The 14,180-nt window shown below is 41.3% G+C and overlaps 2 protein-coding genes across 4 annotated transcripts; one reads left to right on the top strand and one right to left on the bottom strand.

Moving 5' to 3' along the window:
• Positions 1–3,787: 3,787 nt before the first annotated feature.
• On the bottom strand, positions 3,788–7,105 carry snrpa (small nuclear ribonucleoprotein polypeptide A). 2 transcript variants are annotated; one of them, XM_015009566.2, is made up of 7 exons: positions 7,014–7,105; positions 6,640–6,734; positions 6,369–6,541; positions 5,326–5,487; positions 5,078–5,242; positions 4,907–4,995; positions 3,788–4,313 (listed from the first exon to the last, which is right to left on the bottom strand). In XM_015009566.2, exons 2-7 carry the CDS (start codon positions 6,710–6,712, stop codon positions 4,154–4,156), a joined length of 822 nt encoding a protein of 273 aa, XP_014865052.2. In that variant the 5' UTR covers positions 6,713–6,734; positions 7,014–7,105; the 3' UTR covers positions 3,788–4,153. The 2 variants fall into 2 exon arrangements, with proteins under 2 accessions (XP_014865052.2, XP_014865050.2); XM_015009564.2 differs by having other exon boundaries at positions 6,944–7,070.
• A 1,199-nt stretch (positions 7,106–8,304) lies between these two features.
• Positions 8,305–14,158, top strand: actmap (actin maturation protease). Of its 2 annotated transcripts, none has more exons than XM_015009552.2 (7): positions 8,305–8,528; positions 8,602–8,765; positions 11,602–11,670; positions 11,847–11,971; positions 12,471–12,600; positions 12,669–12,739; positions 13,202–14,158. In XM_015009552.2, the coding sequence occupies exons 2-7, from the start codon at positions 8,617–8,619 to the stop codon at positions 13,543–13,545; spliced, it is 888 nt and encodes a 295-aa protein (XP_014865038.2). In that variant the 5' UTR covers positions 8,305–8,528; positions 8,602–8,616; the 3' UTR covers positions 13,546–14,158. The 2 variants fall into 2 exon arrangements, with proteins under 2 accessions (XP_014865038.2, XP_014865041.2); XM_015009555.2 differs by having other exon boundaries at positions 11,608–11,670.
• Positions 14,159–14,180: the final 22 nt, after the last annotated feature.

Genomic DNA, 14,180 nt, shown 5'->3' on the forward strand with positions numbered 1-14,180 from the left:
CTCCCTGTTCTGTATAATTACTCCGCTCAGTCAGAAACAGCCAATCAGAACTAGCAGTAATCAGCTAGCCGCCATGCTAGCAGGAAGTTTTCATTCAGTAACTCAGGATTGTTTATTGTAAAGGAACCTGTATTTGCCTTTGAATGTTACGTTTTATACTTTAATTTTTTGGCAATGTTGAGATGTTTTATTTAGACTTTTTGCATTATTTAGCCTCTTCAGAGCCTTCATATGTTTTCAGTCTGTTAAAGATAGTATTACCGATAGCAGTACAATTTGCACAATACCTGTTTTGTTCTTGGAAATTATTAAAAACAAGTTTTTGTCTAAATTAAGGTGAACTCATGGTTCCTTACAGCCACCCCTGAAAAAATGTATGCCCCCCTCTTGCCACCCCATATATATTTTTCTAGATCCGCCCCTGAGGCTCGCTACGCTGAGCTCAACAGCGCAGCTATTGCTGAAGGAAGCAGGTGCCTGATATTGCTGAAGTTGTTGTCAGAAAGCAATGATTTGGTCCAGTTGCAGCTTTTGACGTGAGCAATATCCTCCAAGAAAACAAGTCAGTCAATGTTCCTATTCCTTCCATCCATATGTCTATCCATCGTCTCACACGCTTATCCCTTGTGCTGCTGGTGTCCAGGGGTCAGAAGACGAGAGGCAGGGTTCACCCTGGACAGGTTGTGCAAATAATTGAATTTGTTTCAAGGAATCTGGACTGATTATCTATGGTTCCATCCATCCAAACTCCCAAAGCGAACCGCTGACCTGGTCTTAGCTCTCCCCAAGTGACTGAGCTGCTCATCGTCTTAAAGGGTCAGCCACCCTACACAGGCAGCTGACTCCTTGCCTGACTCCATACGACTCCTTGCCTCCAGAATCGTATGATCCATACTTCAGAACCACAGGGTGACGTTAGAAATGTAGACAGATTGATAAGCCATTAGCTTCCCTATTTGGTTCAGCTCTTTCTCCACAAGGAGACACAGAAGCATTGTGTCCACAGTTCTGCATCTGAGAACCCAACGCATACACTCTATCCTACAATACGTCATGAAAGAGACAAGAAGGTGCTTGAGGTAAAGAGTCAGCTGTAGCTCAGAGGAAGCAATCAATCTTTTTCACTCAAAGCCTATAATTTTTGGAAGCATCTCCTGTGGTCCCATGAAACCGTGAAGTATTGGAGTTGGCAGAATCGCGTCGACTTGTTTCGCTGTTGGGAGAGATCGGCGAACTTCCCAAAAAAGAACATTATGTGTGGAAATTATGTCGCAACTCATCTCAAGACGTCAATCAGGAAGAAAAAGCTTGAGAACTAAACTCGGGTCAGAGTATTTTACAGGTGGTTACAGATGGGATGACCAACATCGGTTCTTCTTATGAGCTGGACACGAAGATTTTGTTTTTCACAGAGCGGGTTTGCTTTGGGCGTGTGCAGCACACAGCGACTCCATGGACAGAAAGACTCCACCTGCAGCCTGCTTCCCTCTGCTCACACATGGACACTGGTGATTAAACTTGTTCCGACAGCTGCAGCTGTATCCTGCTGTTCACATGCAGCTGCTGAACGGAGCCGCCGGGCTCCCCTATAACCGGCTGAGCGCATAAATATAAAAGGGAGTTGTGGAGTGTGAAGGCATCTTTTGAACATTGGCACCCGTCACATGGCATATTTTCCACATCTGACCTCCAGTGTTCGCGTCCTGTTGGATTCAGGACCTCCACACAATGTTCCTTCTTCATCAGAGGGCCATCTAATGAGATTCTGCCTCCCTTGCCCCTCCTCCCCCTCCTCTTCCTCCTTCGTCTTAAGGTCTATCACGGGGCTGTTGCCTCGAGAAGCTTCCCTGACAACCGCTGGTGTTTCTGCAGCTTGGCGCTCTGCGGTGACCCCGGGAGCGGAACAGAGGCCTCTTGAGGAGGAGAGCCTTGATTTGCATACGAGAAGCAGCGACATGCAGGCATGAGCTGAATGAGTAAAACACATTCCTGTTTTTTTTTGTTTTTTTTTATTACAGGTTCTAGTTAACGTGTGAGTCTCACCTTAGCAAAAATTATCACCAAAATGTGTAGACAGACATAAATTTGAGCGTTTCCAGTTGTGCAACTGGCGCCATCTTGTGGCCACTGGAAGATTTTAGGGGATGAACGGTTTGGACTTCTTGATGGCAAGAAGGATGATTAGTCTGTTTTAAGTAAATACTCACAGTTCTCAATTATCTACATTGTTTGTTCTTAGTTTAAGGAATTAAAAGATTAATTCCAGACTGAACTGGTTGCATAAATTAACTCCCTTAGGAAAATAACTAAGATAATTTCTGAAACGTTTTCTTGAAGGGAAGTTACACCTTTGACATTGGGCATCTACACATTTCAGTCTCTCTAACTTGTTTACTTCCAGCATCTCCTTGCACAACATGCATTTCTTTGTCCATGACAGAATCCAGATGGAAAATGTCCGGCCATCAGTTGAGCACACCAGAATGTCTGAAAGGTACAAAATGGAGTTTTTGGGGTGGTCTAGTTAAAGTCCTGCCCAGTTAAGACGCTGTGGTGTCACCTCAAGCAGGACGTTGATTCTCTTAAAACCCTCCTGTGTGGTTGAAGAAGCTGAAGTAAACGACTCGTTACTTGATTTTTGCAAACTGCTACCAAATATGGCACAACCAAGTTTAAGGGGGTGATTTCTGTTGCAACAGAAACGGCTCCTCTTCCCCCTTCAAAGAGCCCCAGTTTTGTTTTGACTGAGTTATGTCCTTAATAACTGAAATCATCTTAAAATTAGACTTTCTGGATCAAAACTCATCTGACGATCCAGAAAGTGCGACCAGAAAACGTGAAAACAGAAGAATCCAATAAAGAGGCGCAGTTTGTTCTGCTCTTTGCCGAAGCTTTGAACAAAACTCGCCGTTCTACAGTGACGAGTGGGAATCTCCGATGTTCTGATGTTTGCTAAGCTAACCTGAAAACCGCGTGAAGCGTTTCGGCGTCAAGCAACAAGCAGCTTTAAGTCCCTCTCCACTCACTACAACAGAAAGATTCCTCTTCTGCTCAGCGGGCAGCCATGTTTCCAGGACCAAACCCCACACACACAAACACACGCACGCACGCACGCACACACGGCTCCCTAGTGGCTAAGGTCAGCGCTTTCTCAAGGCAAAATAAGGGAGTGTGGAAAGGCTTGGGAAACAGCAGAAGAATGTGAATTTTTGACTGCACTTTGTGGGTCTGACCTGCAGACAATTACCCAGGGCACAGTTTAAGTCCACAACAGGGAGGCCCTGTGTGTGTGCAGAGCAAAGAGCGAAATTAGGCTTTTCAGGCCTAATTCACACATCACTTCTGCCTGAAGCTCGTGAATCCGGTTTTTGAGAGGAAGAGGAGGATTTACTGGTTTGTAATTACACTGCGAGGCTGAGAGGATGGCTTCTAATCAGGGACATGAACCAAAGGCGTTCTGTAATCATTATCTTTTTACGCGATCATTGATGTTTTCCTCAGTGTAATAACTTTTAAAAAAAAATGCATTCTGAAGTTGAAGGTATGTCTTTGATGAGTTTTCCTCAAGAAATGCCATAAATGGCTTTAATTTTTACTGAGATTTCAGAGTTCAGAGCTCATTTTCCTAAAAAGAAAGCTGCATATGAATTAAATCTTTGGAAAATGACTCGATGCAAAGTCATAGCGAATCAGAAATACATAAACGTCAATGAACGAGGGGCAAAGGCTGAAACGGAAATCAGTCAAAAACAAACTTGTTCTGAAAGATTCACACAGACAACAAGCGTTACATAAAGTCACTCATTTAATAAAAAAGAAAGAAAAGGGAAAAGCTCCAGGTACGATGTCTGGTTGCCCAGACTCTGGGTGCAATGCTTTAACAGTTTATGAAAACAAATGTCAAGTTGTGGCTTTAACAGCAGAATAGATCTGTAATCAAAATTCACAGCTTTGATTGTGTCGTTTACCAACAAGCGCGTTCTGTCTAGGAAGTGTTAAAACGCAGCAACTTGACATCTAAACGTATACTTACATGGCAATCCTTGAAAAAGAGGAAAGTACCACTGTCCGCAAATCAGCAACATTCTTATAAAAAGATAAAAAGAGCTGAGAGTATTTGAACCCAGGGGCTGCAGGAGGGGGTCGGAGGGGGTCACTTCTTAGCAAAAGAGATCTTCATGGCGTTTGTCTGTGTGATCTTGAAGCCCTGCAGGGCGTCTCGCGCCGCGCCGGCCTGGACTTCGTTTTCAAACTCCACGAAGGCGATGTCGTGGCGACCGGGAACCAGTCGCACCTCTTTGAAGCCGGGGAACCTGGAGAAACACGAGCGGTCAGGTTCTGCCTTTATGGAGGCAACTTGTAAACATGAATACTAGAGAGGCAGCAATTTAAAAAAAAAAAGAAAAGAAAAAGGTGTAGATTGGGTATCAGTGATCCATAAGTGCAGATCTATTCAGTCTAATTCTATCCGAAGTGACTTCATTCTTTATTTATTTGACATTAATTGTTCTTTCTGAACCATTTGAAAGGTTTGCTGCAGTTTATTTTCACATGTGTGAAAATATTTGAGTTTATTATTTATTTTTCATTGGCTTTTATATTCCTAACTGCACTGACTAAACAAATTAAAGGTTTTTTTTTCCCATGCTTGACCAAGCTTCCGAAGCCATCGGTGTAACTCTGCACTGGTGCAGAGTTATCAAAAATAAATTCATCAGTTAGTACATTTATATCTCCGTTTAATAAGTGAAACTATTTAAGTCAATTCTGCTGTTTTTCTGCATGGCAATCGGCCGAAACCAGCGAAGCCGACTCTCATACAGCTCTGATTTAGTTTTGGGGGAAATACCAAATCCATTTAGAAATTGCGCAACACAAAAGACAAACAGACAGAGTTGGTACTCACTGGTTGAACAGCATGGAGAGCATGAGCTCGTTCGTCTCCTCTGGCAGGTTTGTGAGGAAGAGGATGTGATTGGGGGGATTTTCTGAAACCTGCGAGAACAGATCATCGTTTCAACGCTGCCCGTCAACGAGAGCAAGACGGCTTTAACTGAGGAACGCTCGGAAACACTACCTGCTGGGGCATCTGTCCAGGCATCATCTGACCAGGAGCAAGGGCCCCTGGGGGCAACTGGCCGGGGGCCATTCCAGGTGGGGGCATCATGCCGGGAGGGGGCATGTACGGCGGCTGACCTGGAATGTGCATCATCCGTGGAGCCTGGTTCATAGGAGGCATTCCCTACAGACGACAATCGGTTTAAAATGCGTCCCTCACCGTTTCTGCATTAAATGCAGATGCGTTTAAATCGGAGCTCCACTCACCGGCATGCCTGCAGGGACTCCAGCCACCATGGCTGCTGCTGCTTTCTTACTTACGCCCGGCTCAGGCTTGGGCTTCTTCTTCTCCTTTTTGCGGTCTCGTTCCACATAGGTCCCCTTCATCTTCGCTATGATGTCGGAGTCCATCTTGGCGTACTGGATGCGCTGCAAAAAAAATATAAACATTAATTGCTTAAAACAGAAGATAGACACGGAACAAAGTCTTTTTTTTTAGTTTGATTAATTCGGGGTTTCAGGCTCTTCGGTTGTAGTTTGTGGTGCTCACACAAACGGGGCCGGAGAAGTCTCATGTCACGCTCGTCCCAGCAAACAAAAACTGAAGGAGTGAACAAAATCTTCACGTTTGCATAAACTGTTAATCATCGAGATCAGGCCTAAAGCAGTCTGATCAATGAAAAGACTGATATGTAGCAAAGTATGTTGTTTTTTTTGTATCAATTATTTGACAGCATGAATGAATAGGCTTTTTTGTTGTTGTTGTAGAAATTCAGTAGTTTTATTTCTGATTCGCATTCTCAAGCAACATTTAGTCCAAAAGGTCCTTCAGACTAATATCGGTTTAGTATCAGGAACATCTAGCTTTTACTTTTACTTGTACTTATCTAGCAACCCAAAACAGGGATTAGAACAAACCTAGAATCCAGAAAAAACTACCTTAGCAACCACTTTTTAGACCAAAGGATACTTACTTATACTTATCTGGCCTGAACAGGAGTATCTAGTTTGTATACTCTGGATCAACATTATTAGATTATTTTTCTTCTTCCTTTGCTCTTTCCTTTCAGTTTGAATTTCCTTTAAATTCATGTAAAGCGCTTTGAATTGCCTTGTTGCTGAAAATGTGCTATATAAATAAAATTACCTTACCTATTTAACCTCACCTTTTCTTTACATCCCATCAGCACACAACTAACTTGAGCAGTATTTGGTGAAAGTAATGGTTAAGAACTAATCCGGGTTTAAAAAATAACTTAAATAAATTAAAATAAAGATTTTTGCAGTTGTTCAGTGTTTTGTTAACATACCATGGGTTTGTCGTAGAAGGGAAAGCCCTGCATGGACCTCAAGGCGTTGGAGGCGCTGTTGATCTCTTTAAATATAACAAAGGCTTGGCCCTTCATCTTCAAGTTCCGTGCTACCAAAATGTCCAGAATTTGGCCAAACTGCGAGAAGATGGCGTAAAGCGACTTTTTCAGCTCTGCGTAGAAAGGAGAAAATGAAATAGGATGCGAGTTTACATCAAATGAAATCGAGTTGTGGATAGATAGGCCATGTATAGGTTGTGTAGAAACTCACCATCTTTCTTGATTTTCTCATTCAGGTTGTTGATATAGATGGTGTGATTAGGACGAACCTCCGCAGTGGTCATCTTAAAGTCTATTTAAGATCACCTGGAACAAAACAAAACAGCTTTAAGCAATCTGAAGCGCGACAAAGAACTGAGGCTAACGACGGTTAGCAAACAGCCATTCAGCGTGTACAGCCTGTTAGCTGTACATGCTAGGTCAACAGTCTCAGCAGAATGAATCAAACTAAATGAAACAATTACTTTCTGTTTTTCTTTTAAACACATACCGAAGAAACATAAGTCTATAAATACCTTGGATGGAGACTTAACAATCCCCTAAATGCGGCAAAGCCGTTGATCTGAATGCAGCCGAACTACTCACCTCGATACTTTGAATGAAAACCCCAATTTTTTCAAATCACGTTTATCTTCTCGCGAGAACAACGAAAATAATTCTTCTTCTGTGTCATTTTTCAGAAGTAAAGATGTGGTGCGCTACCGTCATCAACTGGCCTGGAGTGAAACACTCCAATGTAGCGTAAATAAAATAAAACAAAAAAACAATTAATTAACTGTATTTCTTATGTATCCGTATACATTTTTACATAACCATAAAACTGATTAATAATGAACAATATGATAATTAAAATTTAATTACTTATCTCTACTTCTCCAGTGTAAGAAAGTGAAAGCTCCTTGTGGAATAATTTACACAAGAAGCTTGTGTAAATCAGCTCCTTACATTTGTACCATTTGTACCAATGGTACAATGGTACAATGGTACCATTGGTACCATTGGTACCATTGTGTACCAGTACCACTGGTAATGGTACTGTCGGTCAAATATTAACTATTTGGATTTCCGTTGCTGTCCAATCTCCGTTATGTTTTTCTGCCAACAAAATTTAATTGTCCTGTTTGGGAAGAAAAAGAATTGACATTATTTTCTGACAAAAGTATCAATGGCATTTTTAAAGAGCATTCTTAGGTGATATATTTTTTAAAGGCTTGATTTTAGTATTAGGATTGAACTACAAAGCATGGACACGCCTGCATTTCCACCTGAAACTGTCTCATTGTTGTACTCCACAGACTGAAACCAGCTACCTCAGAGATAGTTTCTTTCCCCAGGCAGTTTCTCCGAGGAACACAATGAACACATGCAGTCCTACGCAACTCTAACGTGAAGTAAATTAAGCGTACAGCACTGTAACACAACAATCATTTCTTTCATTTTGTAAAAAATGTTTGCAAGCACATATGCATTGTTTATGGACTCTTATTTGATTTCCACCTTAAGCTTAATATTTATACTTTATATTTTGGCCAATAAATCTGATTATGAAATGTTTAATGTTTTTTATTGTTCAAGCGTACAATGAATCTAAAATTGTAGATGTAATCTCACATTCAAACAACAACGAATCATAATTCAATCTTTCTTTGTAACTCATATTTATTCTTGTCTGATTTTTATTGTACTTTTTCATAGGCTGTTGTGATATCTCTGTAATAAATGCGAGAATGTAAATACAGTCCTTAAAAATATTTTCTGGACCACAAAATGCAGATAGACACGATACACCTCTCAGAGATCATTTCGGTCCAGTTGGTGGCGGTAATGCACCAAAACGTTGTTTGCTTACCGCATTTAAGCAAGAAGAAGAAGAAAAAAGGAGCAATTTCTGCTAAATATGGGCATGAAACCGGTGAGCGTCAGCTCAAGTTGACAGTCTGTGAAGTTAGTGTAATACCAGCTTATATATCGTTGTAGAATAAAATTTCTGGTGTTATTTTTACGCAAATTAATTTTAGAATCGATGTTGAAATTTCCGTGCTGCTTTGAACGCAGCAGAGCAGCGTGTCAGACACCTATAAGCAGGAGCAGAGGCGGCAGGTTTGTATTATCATTACTCTCTCTGAAGTTATACAAAATATGCTAACCGAGCCTTTTTTCTCTTTCTGTTAAGGTGGAGGAGCTGAGGATGTCTCCCCCTCCACCTCCGCCCCCAGCTCCGTGTCCTCCACCTCCAGCAGCGAAGAAGAAGCTGTACCAGACCATAGCCAGCAGCAGGAGTCCTGTGGAGGGGGATCACACTGAGGCCTGCCTGCTCCTCAGACAGAAGGAGAGCTGGTGAGATTTGGTTTAAGAATAAATAAAACCCTCAGCTAAATACCATCTGATGTCCTAATCTGAAAAAGTTAAAAAAAATTAATAATAAATGAACTTGTCATGAAATCAATTTATTTGTCATTGTCACAAAACATCTAGTGATAATTTCACTCACTGTCAAGAATAGTGAAGAACCAAAGCCTAAGTTTTAATTGGGTCACATATTGTGTATGTGTGAGGCCAGGCTGTCACAATGCCTGGCCAGGGCAATCAGATTTGCCCTGATTGCAAATCTGATTGCCCTGTAAATTTAGGCAATCAGATTTGCAGAACCTGATTGCCCAGCGTCCCTCATAGTCTTAATGTGACAGATTATTATACTCTATGGAGTGATGACAATGACATCTGCTTTGCCTGGTGACCTTTAACCTCTGTTTCTGCCTGACTGTTGGATGCTCCTGCAGCACTATAATCTCACCTGAAATACACCACTTTGTCAAAGTATTCACACCCCTTAAGCTTTTCCATCTTTCTGTCAAAATACTACTACAATGTTTCAGTATTTTCAGTCTGGAGTTTGTGGTAATTTAGTACAAATTGAATTTGTTTGGCATTAGCACAGAGGAGAACAGCATGAATATAGTCAAGCGTCAGGATAAAAACAGAAAAAACGAAATTCTTTTTCACAGTATTCTAATTTTTTGAGTCACTGAATTTTGGGTTTTCATTATCTGTAAGGAAAACCCAAATTATGGCTAACTGTTAAGCCATAAGCATAAAAATGACAAGAAACAAAGGCTTGGGATATGTTACTCTGTGTATCCTATTATAAGTTTAACTTTCTGAAATGACTGGCAGGAAATATTTGAATTTTACGCAATATTTCTTTCTTTTTTTTGTAAATTTCAATCCTACGGTACGGAGCCCCCCAGGGGACATGGGGAATTTTTTTTCTTTTGCGTTCCCTCGCAAAACTTTTGCGTTCCCTAGCAAAAGGTTTTGCGTTCCCTCGCAATAATCTACTGATCAGTTCATGCGGCATAATTGATACTATAAGCCTTTTTTACGGTGGAAGCCGTACTTTCTGCTTTAATACAAGCTTATAAGGTTTTTCCATGGACTATTGAGTTATTATCGCGGGGCAATCAGTCATCTGATTGTGTCTCCATTGTGTTCGTGTCTGAATGGTTTAAAGGGCTGCTTTCTGTGCCGTTCCATCTGAGCCTTAACAGACATAAACATGCAGTAAATAAATCGATTTTCAATCAGTTTTTTGCACCAAAGCGTTAATAATAATAAACACGTTTTCACTGAGGCTCTGTAAGAGCAATATGAATGAAATAAGTAATTATTGATATGACAGGAGCAGCGGCTTTGACACCTGGTGGTGGGCGTGTCGATGTGGGAGTGACTGTCATGAAGTATGAATGGGAAGGTGACGCTGCTGGCTCGGTGTGTGAGGCAGCGGGTGAGCTGGGGGGTCAGTCCTCGCAAAGTTTGGAGCATAATAAAAATTTAAAAAATCGATAATTGTGACAGAACAAAGAAGAGGTTAGGAGTTGATTGATACACGGACAGATGAGATTCACCGAGTTAACCCAGTGCGGCCCTCTACCACCATTAGTTTGCTGTGTTTTATAATAATAAAACGTGTTTATTATTATTAACGCTTTGGTGCAAAAAACTGATTGAAAATCGATTTATTTACTGCATGTTTATGTCTGTTAAGGCTCAGATGGAACGGCACAGAAAGCAGCCCTTTAAACCATTCAGACACGAACACAATAGAGACAATCAGATGACTGATTGCCCCGCGATAATAACTCAATAGTCCATGGAAAAACCTTATAAGCTTGTATTAAAGCAGAAAGTACGGCGGCCACCGTAAAAAAGGCTCACAGTATCCAGTATGCCGCATGAACTGATCAGTAGATTATTGCGAGGGAACGCAAAACCTTTTGCGAGGGAACGCAAAACCTTTTGCGAGGGAACGCAAAAGTATTGCGAGGGAACGCAAAACCTTTTGCGAGGGAACGCAAAAGTATTGCGAGGGAACGCAAAAGAAAAAACAATCCCCATCTCCCCTGGGGGGCTCCATACAATCCAACAAAAGACATGGTAACAAAATAAAAAATAAATTAAAACAAGTACAAGGTACAATAAATAAGAAAGAAGAAATGCAATAGACAGCAAAAAGAAGTGCATAAATGTGAAGTGGAAGGAAAATATTTTATCTATGGCCCTCTTTAGTCTGATACTTCTGCATGAAATCCAATCGAGTTGTAGCCCCCCAGCCAAGCTAACATGGCTAACACTGACCGTATTTATCAGAGAAGCAGTCAGTAGGACAGTACCAACTCTGGAGGAGCTCCAGAGACCCAAAGCTCAGGAGGGAGAACCTGCTGATGTGAAAAAAAGACTAGTCGTACCAATCTGGCTTTTCAAAGATGATGATTGTTATTTTTTACTGAAGAACATGCAGTCTCTTGGGTTTGCAGGATCAATTGGAGCTTTCTATTTTGATCCAGTGGCTGAGCTTGAAAATCAGTACCTGATCTGCTTAATTAAAGGGGAAAGAAATGTTGCGTCACTGACTATAATATGATCACGAAGCAACACTAATCTAATCTGTAGCTGTTAAAGGAGTTTATTTACGGCGCGTTTACACAAAGCCAAGTTTTAGACTGTTTACGCACAAAAATACAAGTTTAGCTCTTGTACATTTCAACTTGTCTTTAATTATTCTGGAACAAAAAGTCATTTTGAACTAGACTGTAAAAACAAAACAAAAAAAAAATATCAAAGTTGTTCTCAGGGAGTCATTTTCTTTTAATTTGATGCAATGTTTCTTGGTCAGTTTCAGGAAGGATCTGCAGTGGTTACTAGTAAACAAATACGTGCCTTCCCTCATCCAAGACGGCCCACAGTAAGTCACTGAACCGAACGCTCTGAAACCTTCGTCTTAGCGAGAAACCAGCGATGGAGCGTGTGTAAATCTGTTCCTAAACACAAACGGAGTATTTTTTTTGTTTCCCTATAACGAGCGGTTTTGGAAGCGAGTCGTAAAACGTGACCCGTTCACAGCGAGTGTTGATGCTTCAGGTGTGGCTTGGTGGCTCTGTGGATGGCTGCCCACCTGCGACAGCCGCAGCTGAGCGTCGCCATGGAGACGGTGGTGCAGACAGCAGTGAGGAGGGGCTACACCGCGCAGGGGGAAATGTTTTCAGGTAACCTCAATGTGTAAGACCACTTGATGCTGGAGCATTTTAGAGTTATTTATTTTATTTGATAAAGTTTTGTATTCCTTCATATTTAACTGTGCCTTAGTTTTTTGCCTCATGTTGGAAATTTGCACTTCCTGTATAGTTTCTTATATTCTTATTTTTTCTGTTTATCTGTAACTTGCATCTGGTTCAACTGGGACAGTAAAGGATATTTCTATTCTATTGCAGCTGTATAAGCAGCAGAAATATCAACACATAAATGTAACAAGCTCCAGATTAGTAGAAAATAAACCTTAGATTGTGTTCCATTTAACTTAGAAATAAGACGCAACCAGGAGATTGAATACTTTTTCATTGCCCGGAATAGAGAGAATATACTTCGCTCCAAGAAATCAGCTATAATGGAAAATGTTGCCGTTTTGTTTCTGTTTTGCAAGATTCTGAACCCGGTGTTGTGACGTGTCGTTGCCGTTTGTTCTTGCTAAGCTTCCTGTGTTTCCAGCGTGTAACATGGCCCTGCTGGCAGAGGAGCTCTGTGTCTGTAAGGCTGAACTGCTGTCGGGAGGTCTGAGCGGCAGAAACACGGCAGCCATCATCAAACACCTGTGGAGCGGCCAACCTGTTCTCGTCCCGTATCCTGCTGCCAAATGACTCCAAACGTTTTTACCTGCAACATGCAGTTCCTTGACGAAATGCGCAGGTATGATGAGGACTTCAACCACGAGCCATGCCAGCGTCAGGGTTACCGGGCGCACTGGGCCGTTGCTTCAGGTAAGAGCTTGTTGTTGGGGAGATGATTTTAAAACGATGCAAATGTCACTGAAGAGTTTGTCTCCATTTTTCATTAAGTGGATTTGGTTTAATTCCTGCATTCTGACTCACATCTGATCTTAAATTTAGGAGCGTTTAATGCAAGTTGTAAGGATATGTGACCCATTTTAGCTTTTGTACAGTTTAATAAACACATAATTCAAAATAAAAATGACTTTCTCCATTAAATGTTGTATTTGTTGACATATAAAAAAACTAAACTAGATAGAAGCAATTTCACACAGTTTTCTGACAAGATGCTTTTACATCCCTGGAGGTTCTTCATATTAAAGCTGCAAACTTCAGTATTTTTTACCCTTCTTAAATAGAATGTTGTTTTAAGCTTAATTCTTTAAACCACCTTTTACCTTAACGAATCTTTGCTCTCCTGAACCATAAACCTAAATTACTCATTGATTGCAGGTGTGCTCCTCGGTTTGAACCAGGTGAGCACAAACAACGAGCAGGTTCAACCGGATCCCTCTCTGCCCTGGCTCTACGTCGCCAAAGGCGGCCATCTTCCTTGTCCCGTCACCGGCACGAGCGCCACTGAGGTTTACATCCTCGCCAAGCAGGGCAAGAGCCTGCGCTACCAGCTGTGGAGTCTGGACAGCGTTGCCCAGAGCAACGGGCAGCTGAGGATGATGGACCCTCTGCGAGCCAACGATGGGAGCCAGTATGTGGTTCCGGAAGGAGGAGTGGAGGCCGGGCTCGCGGGACAGGCGGTTTTACTCCACACGAGGACTCAGCAGCAGGAACCACAGTGACGCTTGCTCAGAAACTACAGTTTCATCTGTTGCCACGTCCTCCTGAGCGGTCGCTATGCAACGTTAGTATTGAGAAATGTTTACCAGAAGATTTTGTCTAATCGAGAGCCAAAAGTGTCACAATCATTTTCTAAATGTTTAGACAAGCGATGGAAGTAATGAAAATTGTAGACATGATGCATCTAAAAATATTTTTTATGGTCTGAATAGCTATAATATTTCAGTTTGTACTACAGTCCATCGTGAAACATTTTGAACCGACTTTCCAGTCAAATAAACCCTTAAGTGTGATTGGTTAACCTTCACAGCGGCTTTAGCGTCGACCAATCACCTTGTCTGTAACAGTGTTAGACCCACCCACTGAATAATCACATATATACAACTTTAATCAATACTTCCACATTTAAATATGTTTAATTTATTGACCTAAATATTTCAGACACATTCACAATTTTATTTAAATCAATGTATTTTTTTTAAATGAAGTTAGCACTTTTGGTCCTTGATTTCATCTTTCATCTGGTTCAGTTTCTCCACTAACTGAAAAAAACTGAGATTTTAAAGTGTTTATATTTAAGCAATTTAAAATAAAATACCTTCTTGTATTTTTCTACCCCGTTTTGATGTTGAACTGC

Source organism: Poecilia mexicana, unplaced genomic scaffold (assembly GCF_051168715.1).
Source record: "Poecilia mexicana isolate PSO_F unplaced genomic scaffold, ASM5116871v1 scaffold_13, whole genome shotgun sequence".
Lineage (NCBI taxonomy): Eukaryota > Metazoa > Chordata > Actinopteri > Cyprinodontiformes > Poeciliidae > Poecilia > Poecilia mexicana.